This window comes from Psammomys obesus, unplaced genomic scaffold (assembly GCF_907164565.1).
Source record: "Psammomys obesus unplaced genomic scaffold, mPsaObe1.curated_primary_1811, whole genome shotgun sequence".
Taxonomy (NCBI): Eukaryota; Metazoa; Chordata; class Mammalia; order Rodentia; family Muridae; genus Psammomys; species Psammomys obesus.
This window is the reverse complement of record NW_026596131.1, coordinates 16962714-16985245: the sequence shown is the minus strand read 5'-3', so window position 1 is coordinate 16985245 and position 22532 is coordinate 16962714. Positions and strand designations below refer to the sequence as shown.

Genomic DNA, 22532 nt, shown 5'->3' with positions numbered 1-22532 from the left:
ATGAGATCACAAAGAGAAATGAAGAACCATACAAGAGAGATAGAATTTATCCTTCTCGGACTTTCAGATAATTCTCAGTTACAGATTGTAATTTTTTTGTTTCTCTTAATAAATTACTTGCTGAGTATGCTAGCAAACTTAACTATCATTGTCCTCACTCTGCTAGATCCCCTTCTCAAGACACCAATGTACTTTTTTCTCCGTAGTTTCTCTTTCTTAGAAATTTTATTCACAACAACCTGCGTTCCCAGATTTTTAGTCACCATTGTAACTAAGGACAATACAATTTCCTATAATGGTTGTATATGTCAATTATTCTTTTACATATTCTTGGGGAGCACAGAGTTTTTCCTCTTGGCTACCATGTCCTATGACCGCTATATTGCCATCTGCAAGCCCTTGCACTATGCATCCATCATGAGCGGCAAAGTTTGCCATCAGCTTGTCCTGGGTTCCTGGGTAACTGGATTCTTGGTGATTTTTCCACCCTTGATTATTGGCCTTGACTTGGATTTCTGTGCTTCAAATGTCATAGACCATTTCCTTTGTGATGTTTCTCCTGTCCTACAGCTTTCTTGCTCAGACACACATTTACTAGAACTGGCTGCTTTTGTCTTAGCTCTAATGACACTCATTGTCACATTAACAGTAGTAATCCTTTCTTATGCTCTCATTGTCAAGACGATTATAAAATTCCCTTCAGTTCAGCAAAAGAAAAAGGCCTTTTCCACTTGTTCTTCTCACATGATTGTTGTTTTTCTCACTTATGGGAGTTGCATATTTATTTACATAAAGCCATCAGCAAATGAAAGAGTAACTGTGAGCAAAGGAATAGCTGTGCTCAACACTTCAGTTGCCCCTTTGTTGAACCCATTCATTTATACACTGAGGAATAAGCAAGTCAAACAAGCCTTTGGAATAGCATTTAGAAGAATATTTCCTGCTTCAGGAAGGTAATAAAACTTAGTTAAGTGATTTACATAAAACACAAAAAAGTTAGTCAAATAATTTGTGGTTTTTAATAATGAATATTTGCAATTCAGTTATTTGTTTAATTTTAACTTCCTCAAGATTAGAAACTAATCTGTTATGTGTATTTTTATTTTAATCTCTTTTATTCAAGATGAACAATATCTTTCTATGCTAGAAATATAAAATCCAAATTTTCTTTGAACTATAAGCCTATAGATCAAAAATGTCGATAAATACAAATAATTAAAGGACTATTATTTAAAGAAAATATACTTTACCTCCTCACTTAACAATTGTATACTTTAAAAGCCTTTAATAATTATAATTTTGTACCTATTGTACATGCTAAAATGCTCCAAGAAAGCTTATTCCTTAAAATTAATTTCATGGGTTAGTTTATAAAGTGATATCTTTGAGCAAGTTAAGAAACTACTATTTCCTGTTAATTTTACTAACATTGCATTATATAAAGTTTAAATTGCACAGAGAATAAAGTATTACGTAATGCTTAGAAAGTTGACTCCACATGACTTGTTAGGTTTGGTATCATTGCTGAAAGCAGTCCTTTGTCCACCAACTGCTTACCTGGTTTGCAACTGACTCTCAGAAATCTCACAGCCACAAAGGCCTACAGTATCAAGGTATGCATAGGCTCACAGTACAGCTGGTAACGATTCAGACTGATAGGAGTGCTCACCACACCTTGACTCAGTGTGGTGTGGGACAGCTCTAAAAAATAGTTTTTCTCACTGACACGAAAATAGGTGTGCTGTCCAAGACTAACAAATAGACTGCAGTCTCCTGACCACCAATGCTGATGCTAAGTTGGCCATACCAAAATCTAATAGGCACACCAACCTGTGCAATCTCTAGGGGAAGAGCAGTGTTCTAGGTTCAGCAAGAGATGGCAATGGCAACGGTCCAAGCCAAAGTAAATCTGTTCCGATGAGCTTCAGGATTCAACCAGTTAGAGCACCCAACTAAAACTCTGACCTAGGAAAGAAAGGCTTTGGTTTTCCTTGGGAGAAGGACCTCAATAAGGAGGCCTGGTTCTGAATTCCAAAGCACAGTCCTCAGGAGCTTTCAGTCCTTTTTCCCTATCAGGTAGTGTCTTGCTTTCTCTCTGTTGTTCAAGACTGGGGGGAGAACAATGGAAGAATTCAGTTCTGGTGATTGAGTCTGTGAGTCCATGCCTTGAGATATTATCTCACTCTGTTGCTGGCTTAATCATGCCAGGTCAGTTATTGGCTCCCAAATGGGAACCTAGACTTAATTCCTTCTCTTTCATAAAGGGGGTTTCTTCATATGCTGCTTAGGAACAGGGTGAATGTAGCAAGTTTGCTCCATGTTGCTTCAATGCATCTTATTGTTATTCTAAGCCAAAGCAATTGCTCTCGGTGTTGCTTCCATATCTCTTCATATTCACATCCCTTTGGAGTTGGATGTGTGAATATCTGTACAAATTGGCGTGATTGTGGGAAGGCAATTTTGGAGGCTCTTACTCACCTTTATGTCTTTATTGGTATAGAATTCCAAGAATTAATTGCTGTTTTGAGCAAATCTACCACAGGTGGACTTTGGCCAGAAACTTGCGTATTTGTTTATTCTGATAACAAATTGCACGCTCAGGGCTACTGTCATTGTTACTGTTAATCTAAAACTATTCTTACTAATTATTGTTTTTATTACAATTTATTCATTTTTTCCTTGCTGTGGCCCCTCCCTCATCTCCTCCCAATCCCACCCTCCCTTCCTCTTCTCCCCCTCTACCCCTCCCCTAGTCCACTAATAAGGGAGGTCCTCCTCCCCTTCTATCTGACCCTAGCCTATCACGTCTCACAAAGACTGGCTGCATTGTCTTCTTCTGTGGCTTGACAAGGCTGCATTTTTACATGAGAAAAATGTTCACAGAATTGGGAATATGGACAGTACAGTATGCAGAAATCAACAGTGTCCCAGTAGCTGAGAGTGGTGGTAGGAAGTCATTTCTTGAGCAAGAACTCATTTTTGCAGCTGCCTCTGGCTTCCCACTATTTTCTTCTCCTTTTTATTTGTTTATTTGTTTGTTTGTTTCTCACTATACATCCTGATCATAGCTCCACCCGTCTCATCTCTTTTTCTCCCTCTCTGTCCTTCCTTTTCCCCATTGCCCTTCCTATACTCCTTAGAAATGGAGAGCCCCGACCCACTAACCCATCCCAACACATCAAGTTGCATCAGGACTGAGCCATCTTCTTCCCCTGTGGCCTGGCAAGGCAGCCCCACCAGGGGAAGTGATTAAAAAGCAGGCAACAGAGTCCGTGTTAGGGACAGCCACCACTCCTTTTACTAGGGGACCCACACGTAGATCAAGGTGCCCATCGGCTACATCGGTGTAAGAGGTCTAGGTCCAGTCCATGCATGGTCTTTGGTTGGTGCTTCAGTCTCCGCAAGCCCCTCTGGGCTCTGGTTAGTTGACTCTGTTGGTCTTGGTCTTTTTGTGGAGCTCTTGTCCCCTCCAGGTCCTTCTATCCTTGCTCCCACTCTTCGACAAGACTCCCTGCACTCTGTCCAATGACTGGCTGTGAGTCTCAGCATCTGTTTTCATTTGCTGTGGTGTGGAGCCTCTCAGCAGACAGCTATGCTAGGATCCTGTCTGCAAACTTAGCAGAACATTGTTAATAGTGTCAGGGGTTGCCTCTCTCTCAGTGAGTGGGTCTCAGGTTGGGCCAGGTATTGGTTGGACATTCCCTCAATCCCTCCCCTTTTTTTTAATCCCTGCACATCTTGATAGCAGAGTAAATTTGGGGTCAAAGTTTTCGTGGGTGGGTTGGGGTTCCCCTCCTTCCACTAGAAGTCCTGTCTAGTTAGAGGGTGTCCTCGTCAGTCTCCATGACCTCTGCTTCTAGGAGGCTTAGCTAGAGTCACCCCCATATCCTCCCAGAAGCCTACCTTGTCTCCAGCTTCTCGCAGAGATGTCCTCATCCATGGTTTCTTTTCTCTCTGCAAGCCCTCTGCCCTATCCTTTCTCTCTCTCTCCCAGATTTGATCTTCACCATCATTTCTTTCTGTATTCCCTCTCCTGCCTTGGTTTTCTACTATTTTCTAGCTTCTTTGGTTAAGATGACTGAGGCTATAGCTATTGGGTTCTTATTCAAGCACTTCCCGTTTGCACCATTTACTTTCCTGATTTGTATATCCATGGTTCTTCAAGTTCTCATTTGACCCAAATGCTTGAATCAAGCCCTTAACTATTGAAAATATAATGAAAATTACTTTATTTAGTTTTGTTTTCTAGCAATCTCTGTTCAATACAAAGATTTTTGGCAAAATGAACAATGATGAATCTAATAATAAAATCTAAAGAACCCAATCAGAAAATTTGTATTATAAAAAATTAGAAAAATATTTTTAGAAATTTTAGAGAGAGGTTGATTTGAATAAATAATCTATGCAAAAGAAAGATTCAAGAAAAATAAATTCCAAGCTTGGGGTTTAAGAAAATGATTTAAATGACTGAGATCAAGTGATGTACTGTTGGAGACATAGTAAGCAGTAGGCAGGACATACTCTGGCTGGGACCCTGACTTTGATGGGCAGATAGATATGTTTGTAGATGTATCAATGAGATTAATTCACTTGCATTCAAGCCACAGTATATATAAGAAGAGATTTGTTGGAGGTATATCCATTTCTTTTGTCACAGTGTGGTTAAATTCCCCCATATGTAAATTATTTCTGTGCCTTCATAGTGAAGATCAGAAAGTCAGATGTTTTTGCATTTGGCACATGATAAAACTTGTTAGTCATTGGTCTGGAAGTCATTGCTACAGAATATAGCATTGTATTCTGGGTTGTTAGAGCAGGATAAATAGAATAAATACAGAAAATTATAACACTTTACTTTTTAGAAGAGAAATATTTAATCTTAAAAGCTAGGAAATAAGACATAGAAATAGAAACAGAATAATTGTATATGTGCATATGTGTGTATTTGTCTAAGTGTGTGTGTGTTTCTATGTGTGTGCATATGTACGTCTTTGTATACATTTTGTGTGTGTTTATGTGTGTTTGTGTGTGTGTGTCTGTGTGTCTCTATGTTTCAGTATCTGTGTGTGTGTGCAAGCCTGTGTATATGTCTGTGTGTGTCAGTGTCTGTGTGACTACTTGTGAATGTTTCTCTCTCTCTCTGTGTCTATGTTTCTGAATGTATGTGGGGGGGTATGAGTGTGTCTGTGTGTATGTCTATGAATGTCAGTGTTTGTGTGTCTGTATGTGTCTTGTGTATATATATATATATGTGTGTGTGTATGTTTATATATATGAGTCATTATATGTGTGCACATGTGTGTGTTTGTGTGTTTTAAAACACTACTTTATGAGAAAGGGAAATATTATGTAATAAAAAAGAAAACAATTTATTAGACCCCAATAAATGAGAAATTCACTCTTTCAAACAAATAAGCCCTTATTTTAAAAATGCTATGTGCTATTACGTTAATTTAATGTTTAATAAAACAAAACACTGAGGGATTAGACAGACACTAGCCTTCTTAAACATGCTTGTACCATATTTTAATAAAAATACCCAGTGAACCATAGAAACTTCTACAGATGGCTTTAGGAGATGAAATGGGTGATCATATATTCTCAATGAATGAATATATAGAAGAGAATCACCAAATCCAAAGTTACCATGAGAGTAAATACTGCTAAGAAAAATACCATCAGCTCTAGAAGCTTTGTATCTGTACAAGTGATCTGCAGTAGGCCAAATGAGTCACATTGATGAATATCTTGTTTTTAAAAATGTGTGACATAAAAAGGATACATACTGTAAGGAAGATCACACAGGAGTAACATAATAATGTAGCATGAAACGTAATAATTATAATCATTGTGGAAAATATCAATATATTCTTCACTCTATGCCCAATAATCATCCTACTGTGGTTCTGTGTACAAGCGCAAGGTCACATACTAGTGCCAACAAGTTAGGTAGCTTCTTGTTTGTATTCTACTTCATCCTATCCAGTGTTCTAATGTTCAAAATAGACATAAATTTTATTTGATATATAAAACAATAAAATTCATACCTACATAATAACTCTGCAACCATTAATGCAGGTAGCAATATTCTGTAGTTGGTTTGTTTTTCGTTTTTTTTTTTTTCATCTCTCTGAGCTTGGATCTACCTCTATATATCATCTTTCAAATTGATCAATCATAACAAACTTTTACACCAGTAGTGAAATGTGCTAATAAAATGAAAGCTTTTAGTACTGAAAATTTTGTCATTTCAATGACTCAGATACTCAACATTTGAAAGATACTTTCTGAAATCACATGGGTACACTCTACTGTTACCAGTTCTAGGAAGCAAGAATTCCAGCTTTGTGATCCTCAGATAAACCACGAGAGGACTCTGAGTGCAAGAAGGATGCAGAGGGCAAAGAAATGGTTTCCTGTGTCCTCTGCCCATTAGAACAGTATAAGTAATATCACTGATGTTTACCTGAGAAAATGAATTTGACTCCTTTGTGTGGTCGGTGGTGTACATTTGTAAACTAGACTGTCAGATTTAGGGAAGACATACTCAAAAATGTGCAAAATTTAACAAAATGACATTGTGATGTACATCAAAGAAACTATGGTAAAGAGTTCTGATTTAGGAAGATGGGTAACATTGTTGACAAGGGAAAACATACTTTTAGGTTACTCAGCATAGTTTAAACCTAGTTTTCTTTTTTGCCAGTTGTACATAGCTTTATTGACTTAAAGTGAAATATGCTGATTTTATCGACAAATTCCTATTCTAGTTCTCAAGGAAGAAAAAAAGTTGAAAATCTGGACCAAGAAATTCTTTATCAACCCTGTACAACAACAGATCATCTGGAGGTATCTCCATCCCTGATCTCAAGCTGTACTACAGAGCAATAGTAATAAACCCACACGGTATTGGCATAGAAATAGAAAGGAGGATCAATGGAACCGAATAAAAGACCCAGAAATAAACCCATGTACCTATGAATACTCGATTTTTGACAAAGCACCCAAAACCATTCAATGGAAAAAAGATAGCATCTTCAACAGATGGTGCTGGTCTAATTGGATGTCTACATGCAGAAAAATGAAAATAGATCCACATTTATCACCCTGCACAAAACTAAAGTCTAAGTGGATCAAAGACCTCAACATAAAACCAGATACGCTAAATCTGTTAGAAGAAAAAGTGGGGAACAGCCTAGAACTCATTGGCACAAGAGACAACTTCCTGAACAGAACTCCAACAGCAAAGGCTTTGAGAGCAACAATCAATAAATGGGACCTCATGAAACTGAAAAGCTTCTGTAAAGCAAAGGACACCGTCATCAAAACAAAACGACTGCCCACAGATTGGGAAAGAATCTTCACCAATCCTTTATCTGACAGAGGGCTAATATCCAGTATATACAAAGAACTAAAAAAGCTGAAAAGCAACAAACCAAGTAATCCAGTTAAAAAATGGGGAGCAGAGTTAAACAGAGAATTCTCTGTAGAGGAATATAGAATGGCAGAGAAACACTTAAAGAAATGCTCAACATCATTAGCCAACAGGGAAATGCAAATCAAAACGACCCTGAGATTTCACCTTACACCCATCAGAATGGCCAAGATGAAAAACTCAAGTGACAACACATGCTGGAGAGGTTGTGGAGAAAGGGGAACCCTACTCCATTGCTGGTGGGAATGTACACTGGTACAACCACTTTGGAAGTCAATCTGGGGCTTTCTCAGACAACTAGGAATAGTGCTTCCTCAAGACCCAACTATACCACTGCTAGGTATATACCCAAAATTTGCTCAAGTACACAACAAGGACATTTGCTAACCATGTTTGTAGCAGCTTTATTTGTAATAGCCAGAACCTGGAAACAACCCAGATGTCCATCAATGGAGGAATGGGTACAAAAATTGTGGTATTTTTACACAATGGAATACTACTCAGCAATCAAAAAAAGAGGAAATCATGAAATTTGCAGGCAAGTGGTGGGATCTAGAAAAGATCATTCTGAGTGAAGTATCCCAGAAGGAGAAAGACAAACATGGAATATACTCGCTTATATAGACCTAAAAGATATGATAAACATAATGAAATCTATACACCTAAAGAAGATAATCAAGAAAGCGGACACAGGGTATGATGATCAATCCTCATTTAGAAAGACAAATGGAATGTGCACTGAAGGTATGACAGGAGTCTACCGCAGAAGGCAACTGAAAGACTCTACCTAGCAGTGTATCAAAGTAGATACTAAGACTCATAACCAAACCCTCGGCAGAGTGCAGAGAATCATATGAAAGAAGGGGAGTTTGATGTGGAAGGGATAGGAGCTCCACAAGGACCAAACATATCTGGGCACAGGGTCTTTTCTGAGATGGACACTCAACCAAAGACCATGAGAGGATAAAACCTAGAACCTCTGCTCGGATGTGACCCATGATAGCTCAGTAATCAATTGGTTTCCCATAGTAAGGGGAACAAGGACTATTTCTAACAGGAACTCAATGACTGGCTCTTTGACCTCTCCACCTCCCAAGGGAGGAGCAGTCCTGTTAGGCCACAGAGGAGGACTTTGCCAGTCCTGAAAATACCTGACAAAACAGAGTCATATGAAAGGGGAGGAGGTCCTCCCTTATCAGTGGACTTGGAAAGGGGCAGCAAGGAGATGAGGGAGGGAGGGTAGGACTGGGGAGGGAATGAGGGATACAGCCAGGAAACAGAATTAACAAAATGTAACTAATGAGAAAAATAAAATTAAAAAAAAAGAAATTCTTTATCTTACCTTTAAGTTTCTCTCTACCTTGAAAAAAAATCCCTTGTAAATGAACTTTATTATCCCCCTCCCCGGAGATATGTGAACTTTATATACTCATTTATTGCAATTTGTGTAATATGTATCCCACTGTGTGCACCTCCCTCATTGCCTCCCAATCCCACCCTCCCTCCCTCTTCTCCCCCTGTGCCACTCCCCTAGTCCATTGATAGAGGAGGTCCTCCTCCAAGTCTATTTGACACTAGCCTATCAGGTCTCATCAGGACTGGTTGCATTGTCTTCCTCTGTGGCCTGGCAAGGTTTCACTTCACCCCACCCCCAGGAGGAGATGATCAGAGAGCCAGCCACCGAGTTCATGTCAGAGACAGTCCTTGGACCCCAGTTGGAGACTGAGTCTATGGGCTACATCTGAGCTGGGGTTTTGGGTCTTCTCTATGAATGTCCTTGGTTGAGCTATCATTCTGTTCAGGGCCCCCAAGGCTCAGTTTTTATGTCTCTGTTGGTCTCCTTTTGGAACTCCTGTCCCCTCCAGGTCTTTCTGTCTCCTTCTTCTTTCATAAGATTCCCTGCACTCTTCCCAAAGTTTGGCTATGAGTCTCAGCCTCTGCTTCGATACCTCCATCAGTAGTCTTTCAGAAGCCATCTGGGGAAGGCTCCTGTCCTGTTTCCTGTCTTTTCCTGCTTCAGATGTCTATCAAGTTTGTCCTTCTGAATGAGCACTGAGCAGCTTCCCTAAGGTCTTTCTTGTTGTTTAGCTTCTTTTGGAGTATAGATTTTAGTATGTTTATCTTATATTATGTGGTTAATATCCACTTATAAGTGAGTATATACCATATATGTCTTTCTTTATCTGGGTTACCTCACTTAACAGAACACTAACAGCACAGGCTCCAAAATCAACAATTGATTTATGGGGCCTCATGAAATTTAAAAGCTTCTGTAAAGCTAAGGACACTGTTGTCAGAACAAAATGACAGCCTACAGACTGGGAAAGGATCTTCAGCAACCCTAAATCTGACAGAGGACTAATCTCCCGAATATATAAAGAACTTAAGAAGTTAAGCACCAACAAACCAAGTAATCCAACTTAAAAATGGGTTACAGAACTCTACACAGAATTCTCTATAGAGGAATATTGAACGGCAGAGAAAACACTTATATAAATGCTCAAGGTCCTTAGTCATCAGGGTAATGCAAATCAAAACAACCCTGAGATTTCACCTTACACCCAGTAGAATGGCGAAGATCAAAAACTCAATTGACAAGACATGCTAGAGAGGATGTGGAGAAAGGAGAACCATTCTCCATTGCCAGTGGAAGTGTAAGCTCATACAACTACTTTGGAAATCAGACTGGCACTTTCTCAGAAAATTAGGAATAGTGTTGCCTCAAAATTAAGCTATACCACTCCTAGGCATATATCCAAAATTACTCAACTATACAACAAGGACATTTGCTCAACCATGTTAGTAGAAGCTGTATTTGTAATAGCCAGTAGCTGGAAACAAGCTAGATGCCCCTAAACAGAGGAATGGATACAGAAATTGTGGTACATTTACAAAATGGAATGCTGCTCAGCTATTATCCTGTATTATATGGCTAATATCCACTTGTGAGTGAATATACACCACGTTTGTCTTTCTGCTTCTGGATTAATCACTCAAGATGATCTTTTCTAGTTCCTACCATTTGCCTTCAAATTTCATGATTTCCTTGTTTTTAATTGTTGAGTAGTATTCTGTTGTGTAAATGTACTACAATTTCTGTATCCATTCCTCAGTTGAGGGACATCTGGGCTGTTTCCAGATTCTGGCTGTTATGAACAGGGTTGCAACGAACAAATTTGAGCAAATGTTCTTATTGAATGGTGGGCATCTTTCAGGTATATGCCTCAGAGTGGTCTGGATCTCAAGAAAGCACTATCCCAAATACTCTGAGAAAGCGCCAGATTGATTTCCAAAGTGGTTGTACAAATTTACATTCCCACCAGCAATGGAGGAGGGTTCCCCTTTCCACAACCTCTCCAGCATGTGCTGTCACTTGAGTTTTTGATCTTGGCCATTCTGATGGGTATAAGATGAAATCTCAGGGTCGTTTTTATTTGCATTTCCCTGATGACTAAGGACCTTGAGCATTTCTTTAAGTGTTTCTCTGCCATTTGATATTCTACTATTGAGAATTCTCTGTTTCACTCTGTACTCCATTTTTTAATTGGATTACTTGATTTGTTGCTTTTTAACTTCTTGAGTTCTTTATATATTCTGGATATTAGCCCTCTGTTAGATATAGGATTGGAGAAGATCCTTTCTCAGTCTGTAGGCTTTCGTTTTGTTCTGATGACAGTGTCCGTTGCTTTACAGAAGCTTTTGAGTTTCATGAGGTCCCATTAATTGATTGTTGATCTTAGCACCTGTGCTGTTGGTGTTCTGTTCAGGAAGTTGTCTCCTGTGCCATGAGTTCAAGGCTCTTCCCCACTTTTTCTTCTAATAGGTTTAGTGTGTTCGATTTTATGTTGAGTTCTTTGATCCACCTAGACTTTAGTTTTGTTCAGGGTTATTAGTAAGAGTCTATTTTCATTTTTCTATGTGTGGACCTCCAGTTGGACCAGCGCCACTTGTTGAGGATGCTGTCTTCTTCCATTGTATGGTTGTGCTTACTCATGAGTACATGTTACCCATGTAATATACGATAAACATACTAAACTTCATATAGCTGAGGTAGCTAAGCAACAAGGAGGACTCTAGGGGGATGCTCACATGTCATTCAGAAGGACAAACAGGGTATACATTGATCCACCATTCTGTTTCTATGCCAGTACCATTAGTTACTATTGGTCTGTAGTATTGCTTGAGATCTGGAGTGGAGATACCTCCAGACGATCTGTTGTTGTACAGGAGTGTTTTAGCAATTCTGGGTTTTGTTTTGTTTTTGTTTTTGTTTTTGTTTTTTTCCATAAGAAATTGAGAATTGTTCTTTCAAGTTCTGAATAGAATTGCATTGAATCTGTAAAATGTTTTTGATATGAAGGCCAATTTCACTGTGTTAATCCTACCAATCCTTGAGTATGGGAGATCTTTCCATCTTCTGATCGCTTCAATTTTTTTCTTCAGAGACTTTTTTTCTCTGTTTTTTCATACAGGTGTTTCACATGCTTGGTTAGAGTCACACCAAGTTACTTTATGTTCTTTGTGGCTATTTTAAAGGGTGTTGTTTCCCTAATTTTTTTCTCAGCCCTTTTTTCTTTTGTATGCAGGAGGCTACTGATTTTTTTTTTTTTTTTTAGTTAATTTTGTATCCAGCCACTTTGCTGAAGGCATTTATTAGTTGAAGTCATTGGGCTCACTCATGTATACTATCTTATCATCTATGAATAGTGATACTTTGATTTCTTCCTTTCCAATGCGTTAAACCTAGGTTTCTGATTATCTGAAATTTAATTAAAAAACAACAATGTAAGTAGGCAAGGTTGTTTCATTTTTTAAATAATCTGTTCAAATTAAATATTTCTATACAGCTATTCTGTTGTTAAAATGTAAACATTTTGTCTACATCCCACTTGTGAAAACCTCTCCACTTCTTAATAGAAATTCTGACTTTTAAGAAAAAGAAATATTTAACCTCATGTGCCATTGACTGCATAACTTTTCTAATATTCTTCAGCAATGAAGATATTTTTTAAAAAAAAAATCTGCAAAAGGATCAGATTTATTATGTGTATTTGTGAGTTAGAAGAGTTTGTCCTGGAGTGAAACATAATAGACATGACCCTCTGACATAACAGACAGAGACAGAAATACTAGTGGATCTACAATTAATTAATTTCAGCAACATTATAATCAAATGCCTTTGAGGACCATTAGGTACTAGAAGATATAGAAATCTATGTATAATGTCAGCCATCATATGAACCAAAATGAAAGACTGAAGAAACAGTTATTGCTTGCTGAGTAATTGTTTAAAATTATCCTTCCAAATACTATTTATGTTTCAGGGTTTTTTGTTTGTTCGTTTGTTTGTTTGCCTATTTTGTCTTGTTTTTTTTTTTTTTTTTTTTTTTTTTTTTTTTTTTTTTTTTTTTTTTTGCTATTTTGGATCATTTTTGTTTTCATATGAAGATTGAGATTTTTTTTCATTTCATGTTTAGAATTGCTTTGGAAATTTGATGGGGATTGCACTGAATTTCTATAGTATGTTTTTGGTAAAATAAGCATTATTACAACATTAATCCCCGCAATCCTTAAGCATAAGTAGTCTTTCCATATTCTGGTATTTTTTCAGCTTTTTTCCCTCAATATATTAAAGTTGTTATTACACAAGTTTTTTACTTCCTTGGTAAGATTTCTTCCAAGTTATTTTTGAGGCTATTATTAATGGGATTGTTTTCCTCATCTTCCATGTTTGTCATTGGCATATAGGAAGGCTACTGTTTTGGTATGCCAAGTTTATGCCTTGCTACATCAATGAACATGTTTATCAAGTTTGAGAGACTTTTGTTTCTTGTATCCTAAATTTTCCAGAACGTACATCATGAATGGATATTGGATTTTTATCAAAAACCTTTTCTGCATCTGATATTGTGCAGCTGATAATGTGGTTTTCATTATTGAATCTATTTGTATGATATTTTAAATTTACTATTTCATGAATGTTGAATTACCCTTTCATCTCTAGATTAAAGGCAGTTTGATCTTGGCAAATGAGCATCAAATGTGTTCTTTTTACATAAGATTCTTTTTGTTACTTTTTATTATTTTTTAAAATGATTCATGTCATATGTTTTGATCATATTCTTTCCTGCAAAACCAAAAACTCTTTTATATAATAGAAACAAAACATAAAGAAATCAAGAGGGCAATCCCCTTCACAAAAATCTTTTACAAATTAAGTACCTTGGGATAAATCTAATCAATAAAGTGAAAGCCTATACAAGACAATGCAGCCAGTCCTGTGAGACCTGATAGACTAGGTCAGATGGAAAGGGGGAGGTCCTCCCCTATCAGTGGACTGGAGGAGGGGCATAGGAAGAGAAGAGGAATGAAGGGTAGGATTAGCAGGAGACAAGAGAGGGGGCCACAGATGGGATACAAACTGAATAAATTTTAATAAATGATAATAATAATAAAAAGATTTTTAAAACTTTATAACAATGAAGAAAGAAATTAAAGATGAAGCCAGAACAGAAGGAGAGACCCTATATACTTGGATTTGTAGGTTTAATGTATAAATTGTATTCTATAGATTAAATACATTGTCCTTTAAAACAAATTGTAGTTATGGGAAAGAAAACCACAGTCTTAAAATTCGGATCTAAGCATAGAAGTTACAGACAGCCAAAACCAATTGATCAATGAAAGCACTGCTGGGTGTCACGCTTACTAACAATAGTTTATACCACAGAGACCTAAAAGTACAAACACCACACAACAGAAAAAATATACACATGGATTAATGGACTAGAATAAAGCTTCCAGAGCAGAAAAGACCAAAGCAAATGGCATATTTTGGGCAATACAGGACTGTTGCATCCATGAACTCACAGAAGCTATCGGTATCTGCGCGACACCTGCACAAACCCAAGACAATCAACATTACAGCCTAAGGCGATCGGTTCAGAACCCTCTGCCTTTAGCTGAGGGGCTATTGACAGCTGATAGCTTTTAGCAGAGAAACAGTCAGGTTTCTTTGAAGATGTGGACCTTAGTAGGTTGACCACACTTCAGTGCATAGTCCCACACTTGTGAATAGATGGGCATCACAAATTGAACGCTTTGGATTTTTTTCTCTGACATGAACTCAGTGGCAGGCTCTTGGATCACCTCCCCTAGCTGAGGTGGCTTAACTTGGCCACAGAGAAAGAGGATCCAGACAGTCCTGATGAGACCTGATAGGACAGGGTCAAATACATGGGAAGGAAGACCTCCCTTATCAGTGGACTAGGAAAAGGGCATAGGGGAAGAAGAGGGAGAGAGGGTAGGATTGGGAGGAGATAAGGGAGAGGGCCAAAGCAAAGATAAAAACTGAATAAATTGTAATAAATAATAATAATAATAATAATAACAACCTCTAAACAAACAAACAAAAGCCTTAAGGGACTACAAATGCTGGAGTGGTGGTGGAGAAAGGGGAACCCTCCTCCACTGCTGGAGGGAATGTACACTTGTGCAACCACTTTGGAAATCAATCTGGCGCTTGCTCAGAAAATTAGTAATAGTGCTATCTCAAGATCTAGCTATTCCTCTCTTGGGCATATCTCTGGAAGATGCTCAACCATACAACAAGGATATTTGCTCAACTATGTTCATAGCAGCCTTATTCATTTTTTTAAATTTTATTTTTTTCTTATCAGTTACATTTTATTAACTCTGTATCCCAGCCGTGTCCCGATCCCTCATTCCCTCCCAGGCCCTCCCTCCCTCCCTCATCTCCACCGTGCCCCTTGCCAAGTCCACTGATAGGGGGGACCTCCTCCCCATTCATCTGATCCTGTTTTATCAGGTATCTTCAGGACTGGCTGCAAAGCTCTCCTCTGTGGCCTCACAGGACTGCTCCTCCCTTGGGGGGTGGGGAGGCCAAAGAGCCAGTCATTGAGTTCCTGTTAGAAATAGTCTTTTTGTTCCCCTCACTATGGGAAACCAATTGGTTACTGAGCTACCACAGGCTATATCTGAGCAGAGGTTCTAGGTTATATCCATACATGGTCCTTGGTTGCATGTCAGTCTCAGAAAAGACCCTGTGCCCAGATATATTTGGTCCTTGTAAAGCTCCTATCCTTTCCCCCATCAGACTAACTCCCCTTCTTTCTTATGATTCCCTGTACTCTGTCAAAGGTTTGGTCATGAGTCTTTGCTTTGAAAACACTGCTATTTAGAGTCTTTCAAATGCACTCAGTAGACTCCTGTCACACGTTCAATGCACATCCCATCTGTCTTTCTAAATGAGGATTGATCATCTTACCCCATGTCCGCTCTCTTGATTATCTTTTTTAAGTGTACAGATTTCATTATGTTTATCACATCTTATAGGTCTATATAAGTGAGTATATACCATGTTTGTCTTTTTCCTTCTGGGATATTTCACTCAGGATGATCTTTTCTAGATCCCACCATTTGCCTGCAAATTTCATGATTTCCTCCTTTTTGATTGCTGAGTAGTATTCCATTGTGTAAAAATACCACAATTTCTGTACCCATTCCTCCGTTGATGGACATCTGGGTTGTTTCCAGGTTCTGGCTATTACAAATAAAGCTGCTATAAACATGGTTGAGCAAATATCCCTTTTGTGTACTTGAGCAAACTTTGGGTATATACCTAGCAGTGGTATAGCTGGGTCTTGAGGAAGCACTATTCCTAATTGTCTTAGAAAGCACCAGATAGATTTCCAGAGTGGTTGTACCAGTTACTTTCCCACCAGCAGTGGAGGAGGGTTCCCCTTTCTCCACAACCTCTCCAGCATGTGTTGTCCCTTGAGTTTTTCATCTTGGCCATTCTGATGGGTGTAAGGTGATATCTCAGGGTCGTTTTGATTTGCATTTCCCTGATGGCTAATGAGGATGAGCATTTCTTTAAGTGTTTCTCTGCCATTCGATATTCCTCTGTCAAGAATTCTCTGTTTAGCTCTGTTCCCCATTTTTTAATTGGATTACTTGGTATGCTGCTTTTCAGCTTCTTTAGTTCTTTGTATATACTCGATATTAGTCCTCTGTCAGATAAAGGGTTAGTGAAGATTCTTTCCCAATCTGTAGGCAGTTGTTTTGTTTTGATGACGGTGTCCTTTGCTTTACAGAAGCTTTTCAGTTTCATGAGGTCCCATTTATTGATTGTTGCTCTTAGAACCTGTGCTGTTGGTGTTCTGTTCAGGAAGTTGTCTCCTGTGCCAATGAGTTCTAGGCTCTTCCCCACTTTTTCTTCTAACAGATTTAGAGTATCTGGTTTTATGTTGAGGTCTTTGATCCACTTGGACTTTAGTTTTGTGCACGGTGACAAATATGGATCTATTTTAATTTTTCTGCATGTAGACATCCAGTTGGTCCAGCACCATTTGTTGAAGATGCTGTCTTTTTTCCATTGAATGGATTTGGCTTCTTTGTCAAATATTGAGTATTCATAGGTGTGTGGGTTTATTTCTGGGTCTTCTATGCAGTTCGATTGATCCTCCTTTCTGTTTTTATGCCAATACCATGCAGTTTTTATTACTATTGCTCTGTAGTACAACTTGAGATCGGGGATGGAGATACCTCCAGATGATCTGTTGTTGTACAGGATTGTTTTGGAGATTCTGGGTTTTTTTTTTTCTCCATATGAAGCTGAGAATCTTTTTTTCAAGGTCTGTAAAGAATTGAGTTGGTATTTTGATGGGAATTGCATTGAATCTGTAGATTGCTTTTGGCAGAATGGCCATTTTCATAATGTTAATCCTACCAATCCATGAGCATGGGAGATCTTTCCATCTTCTGGGATCTTCTTCAATTTCTTTCTTCAGAGACTTGAAGTTTTTCTCAAACAGGTCTTTCACTTGCTTGGTTAGTGTCACCCCAAGGTACTTTATGTTATTAGTGGCTATTGTGAAGGGTGTTGTTTCCCTAATTTCTTTCTCGGCCCTTTTGTCTTTGGTATACAGGAGGGCTTCTGATTTTTTTGAGTTGATTTTGTATCCTGCCACTTTGCTGAAGGTGTTTATCAGCTGGAGGAGTTCTCTGGTTGAATTTTTGGGGTCGCTCATATATACTATCATATCATCTGCGAATAGTGACACTTTGACCTCTTCCTTTCCGATCTGTATCCCCTTGATCTCCTTTAGTTGTCTTATTGCTCTAGCTAGGACTTCAAGTACTATGTTGAAGAGGTAGGGAGAGAATGGGCAGCCTTGTCTTGTCCCTGATTTCAGTGGGATTGATTTAAGTTTCTCTCCATTGATTTTGATGTTGGCTATAGGCTTGCTGTATATTGCCTCTACTATGTTTAGATATGTGCCTTGTATTCCTGATCTCTCCAAGACTTTAAACATGAATGGGTGTTGGACTTTGTCAAATGCTTTTTCAGCATCTAAGGAGATGATCATGTGGTTTTTCTCCTTCAGTTTGTTTATGTGGTGGATTACATTGATGGATTTCCATATGTTGAACCACCCTTGCATGCCTGGGATGAAGCCTACTTGGTCATGGTGGATGATATCTTTGATGTGTTCTTGGATTCGGTTTGCAAGTATTTTATTGAGTATTTTTGCATCAATATTCATAAGAGAGATAGGTCTGAAGTTCTCTTTTTTTGTTGGGTCTTTGTGTGGTTTAGGTATCAGGGTGACTGTTGCTTCATAGAATGAGTTTGGTAATGTACCTTCTGTTTCTATTTTGTGGAATAGTTTGAGGAGAATTAGCAGCCTTATTCATAATAGTCAGAATCTGGAAACAACCTAGATGTCCCGCAAATTAAGAATAAATACAGAAATTGTGGTACATATACACAATTTGAACTCATCTGCATAATAGAGTTCTTAAAAAATAAAATATTTCTTTCTTGATTTTTTACAACTTGTTCTTACATTTAACTTCAGAGTAAATCTTTTCTGTAGTTTAAATTATGTCTACAAAATTTCAGATTGTTTTCTTGAAAGATTTTATTTACTTATTTTCATTCTGTAAGTTACATTCTGAAAATTTATTTAGGTGGTGTTTTCTCTCCATGCTGTTAGTATTGAATGCTGTGTTTGCTTGGAGACTAAAAGAATACAATAAAATGGACTCCCACAAGACAGCTTTCTTTTCAAGAGATGCTAATGTAGAGGTAATAATTATCTTCTTTTCAAATATTTTAAATGGATAATTAAGTAGCTTATAAATGCTCAGAGGTTTTGAGAATCTAAAGTATTATGAAGAAAATTGAAATGTCATTATAAGTTTCAAAATCCATTTGTCATCAGCATAACAATATTCCCTATAGATACTAAGACTCTTAATTAACTTTCTTATATTGCTTGTAGAGTTAATGATGAAAATGGTCAATTACTGTACTTTCCTCAAAAGATCCCCAAGGTCTTATATGGGGTCTGAGCAAAAACGTTCATTCATTATTAAAGAACATGATAATTTCTTGTTTTAAGGAAACAAAGTCTTGTTTATTGAAGATGGAATGAGGTAGTAATTACAATTCTTGAGTTACAACAAAACGAGAACACAGTATTGTTTGGGAATATATTAATCATTCCATTTGCAGGAAAAACAGAGCAATGTATTTAAAGTGTTACACTGTGTATTTTGATTAAAGAGGGGAAATATGACTATTTTTAAAATGAGCTGGATTTTAATCTGAACAAGTTCTCCATTAAAACTGATGAGGCAAATTGGAAGATATGGGTTAGGAAAATACTCATTTAGGAGACATTTTTTTTATATTGCTTTTTAGGTCAAAAATGAAGTTCTATGTCAAAAATAAAGTTCTACAATGTATCTGTAAACAAAACCTCTGCGAAACTCAAAAAGAGTAAGTATTTTCGGTATTTGTCAAGTTGTATACAAAGAGGCTCTATAAAAAACAGTTCTGTCTTGAATATGGATTATACCAACTAAATTTAGCATTAGAGACATTCTGATAACATCCATGTAATTCATTGCTAAGCTTTCCATGTATATGTCTCAAAGTGGGTTATTCTTGTTCACTATAGAAGCTTTTCACAAACTTTACTGGTGTGCATTGCTTTACATTTCAGAATTAGAAAGTAAAATAGTTAAAATCAGAGGTAGTACTGAATGTAAATTATTTATTACAACAACAAAGCTACTCAAGTTGAACAAGATAATAATTAAGAAGAAATGTTTTAAATTTAATATAAAATGTTTATTTGCTGATTAAAATAAGTTTAAATAAAAAACTCATGAGGTATTTTTCCTGATGGACTAGTTCTATTTGATAGTGCCAAAGAACTTCAAAATAACAAATACTTCTAAAACTAATCATTTTAAATTATTTCAAATTTCATTTTCATTAGTTTAGCCCCTTAAAATATACAGTATCTCTGGATGTGGTGGTGCCTGCCTTGAGCCTTAAAATCCAGCACTCAGGAGGCAGATCACCCTGGACTATGTCAGGTATGTCTAAATCGCTCCTGAACTAAATCATATCTAAGAGCACATCCATGTGGGCTTTAAAAATCCTGAATTACACTGATCTCAACTCCACTGAGAAGTATCCCAAGATACTAAATATTTCTCTCACTTTCTGTTTCTTAGATACTTCTACAATTATTTAACTTTTATAATACTTAATGTGATACTTGTTCTGTTTCTACTGAATAAAACAATATTAATCTTGCTTTTATTTGGTTACAATTAAAGATACTATGTCTTAAAAAAAAAAAAAAAGACCACTATGGGACATACAGTGAGTTCCTTCCTGGCCAGCCTGGAATAAATAGTGAAATTCTGTCTCAAACTTTCCTGTCAAGTCTCAGGGAGTGATGCAGAAGAGAAGGTAGAAAGAGTGTAAGATCCGGAGGAGACTGATGTTTCCAAGAAAACAGTGTCTTCAAGATACAGCAAGACTAATGCACACACTCGAAGACACTGTGGAAGCAAGCAAAACACGTGTGTGGGTCAGGAGAAGTGGAGACAGCTCCAAGAGAGGAAGTGGACATGAGGTCCCATTCCTAACCAAGAAACTACTGGCAGTTGATAGCCCCTGGCAAAGGGAAAACCAGTTTTCTACAGTGGAGTCAGTCCTACTGGATATATCAACCACAGCAGGGCAGGCCTTATGCCCAGGAGCAGTTAGCCAACACAAAACAAACTTCAGCCTTTCCCGAGGGCTTGCTCTTCCATTTTGTTTTGTTTCCGTATTTTTTATCTGTTGTTTTTGTTTGTTTGCTTTGTTTTGTTTTACTGTTTTTTTTTGTCTGTTGGTTTTTTGTTTTGTTTTTGTGGAGGGCTTTTTTTTAAAAGAGAGAGAACGAGAAAGAGAGAGAAAAAAAGACATAGAACATGAACATAAAGTTGGGTGGGTAGGGAAGTAGAGAGGATCTGGACGAGTTGATGGAGGGGAAAACCTGATCAAAATATATTTATACTAATATTCAGAAAATGCTTGCTTTGTAGAAACAAAGAAAGTTATCTTGATAAAATGTGTATCACTCAAATGAGCCTAAAATAATTTTTGGTATTTGGTAGGATTGGGAGTTCTATTTTCAAAATGTGGAATAAAATGAGAAATGTGCAAAGATTTATCACTGAAAATAACACAGTTTTTTTCAATTGTAAAAACATCTGAAAATAATTGGAAATAAAGTGTCTATGAAATGGATTAGATAAGTGCTGTTATGCTCATAGTTCTGACCAATGACCAAATGTCAAAACTTAGAAGGAAACAAAAGTTTCTCCATTTTCATTGCATTGTAGGATTCTCTATACCACCTCCAAATCTCTACAAAGGAGAACTTAACAATTACTATTTTCCGTCAGGCTACAAAGATCTAAAAGACATGTAGACATGAGAAATCATTCATTGGTGACAACTCTCATTCTTTTGGGATTGACAGAAGATCCAATGTGGCAAATTGTAATCTTCCTTTTCCTGTTCATAACATATGTGCTGAGCATCACTGGAAATCTTACCATTGTCCTTCTCACTCTGTTGGATTCCCACCTCAAAACACCCATGTATTTCTTCCTTCAAAAGTTTTCCATTTTAGAAATCTCGCTGACATCTACCTGCATCCCTAGGTTTTTGGTCAGTATAGTGACCATGGATAAAACTATTTCTGTGGAGGCTTGCTTCACCCAATTATTTGCTGCCCTTATATTTGGGATAGCACAGTTTTTCTTGCTGGCTGTCATGTCCTATGACCGCTATGTGGCCATTTGTAAACCTCTTCACTATACAACCATCATGAACACCAAAGTCTGTATATGGCTGTTTGGCACCTGCTGTTTAATTGCTGTATTGGCAATCTGTCCTGGAGTTATTGTAAGTCTGAGTTTGGAATTCTGTGATACTGTGATTGAACACTTTATTTGTGACTACTCTCCCATCTTGAAGCTTTCCTGCAATGATACAAGACCCATCCAACTAGTCAATTTCATTTTTGCCATCATTATTCTCCTGCTTACTTTGGCACTAGTAATGTTCTCTTATGGGAAAATCATCAGTACAATTCTAAGGTTCCCTTCTGCTCAGCAGAAAAAGAAGGCTTTCTCTACCTGTTCCTCCCATATGATTGTCGTCTCCATCTCTTATGGCAGCTGCATTTTTATGTACATCAAACCTTCTGCCGAGGAGAGGATATCTTTAAACAAGGGGATTGCCATACTTACTCTTGTACTTGCCCCTGTACTAAACCCTTTTATATATACCCTAAGAAATAAGCAAGTCAAAGATGCCCTGAAGGACAGCATTAAAAAATGTAGTGCAGCTACTTCAAAATAGTAAGTTTGGCTTGACCGAAGCATGCTAGTAAGATTATTAAATATTATAAGCCATATCAGCTACTGTTTTAACATATCTATATTTTGTTTCTGCACTGTGATGGTTACTAAAGATGTCCATACTTAACTCTAAGTCTTCATGAAGATTTTTATATTGTAGTGATGATATCTGTGTTCATGTTTTCTCCTATGTATTGTTGGAATCACTTTATTCTTTTAATTTAATGCTATGAGCTGTTTCATTACCAAATATCCCACTATGAATTCCTTATGGAAACATCATATATCTATGATTTTTTAGCAAGTACGTGGTTAAAGAAAATATTATATGTGAACTGTTTTAACAAAAACTTAT

The 22532-nt window shown here is 37.4% G+C and overlaps 2 protein-coding genes across 2 annotated transcripts; both read left to right on the top strand.

Annotated features, from left to right (window-relative positions):
• LOC129665598 (olfactory receptor 6C70-like) lies at nucleotides 1-957 on the top strand. Its single transcript, XM_055592360.1, has one exon. The coding sequence runs from the start codon at nucleotides 1-3 to the stop codon at nucleotides 955-957; it is 957 nt and encodes a 318-aa protein (XP_055448335.1).
• Nucleotides 958-21242: 20285 nt separating this feature from the next.
• Nucleotides 21243-22178, top strand: LOC129665748 (olfactory receptor 6C74-like). Its single transcript, XM_055592579.1, has one exon. It carries the CDS (start codon nucleotides 21243-21245, stop codon nucleotides 22176-22178), a length of 936 nt encoding a protein of 311 aa, XP_055448554.1.
• The last annotated feature ends 354 nt before the right edge of the window (nucleotides 22179-22532 follow it).

Excerpts from the sequence above, each read along its gene's own strand:
- LOC129665598 (XM_055592360.1), top strand. The coding sequence starts at position 1 with ATGAGATCACAAAGAGAAATGAAGAACCATACAAGAGAGATAGAATTT.
- LOC129665748 (XM_055592579.1), top strand. The coding sequence starts at position 21,243 with ATGAGAAATCATTCATTGGTGACAACTCTCATTCTTTTGGGATTGACA.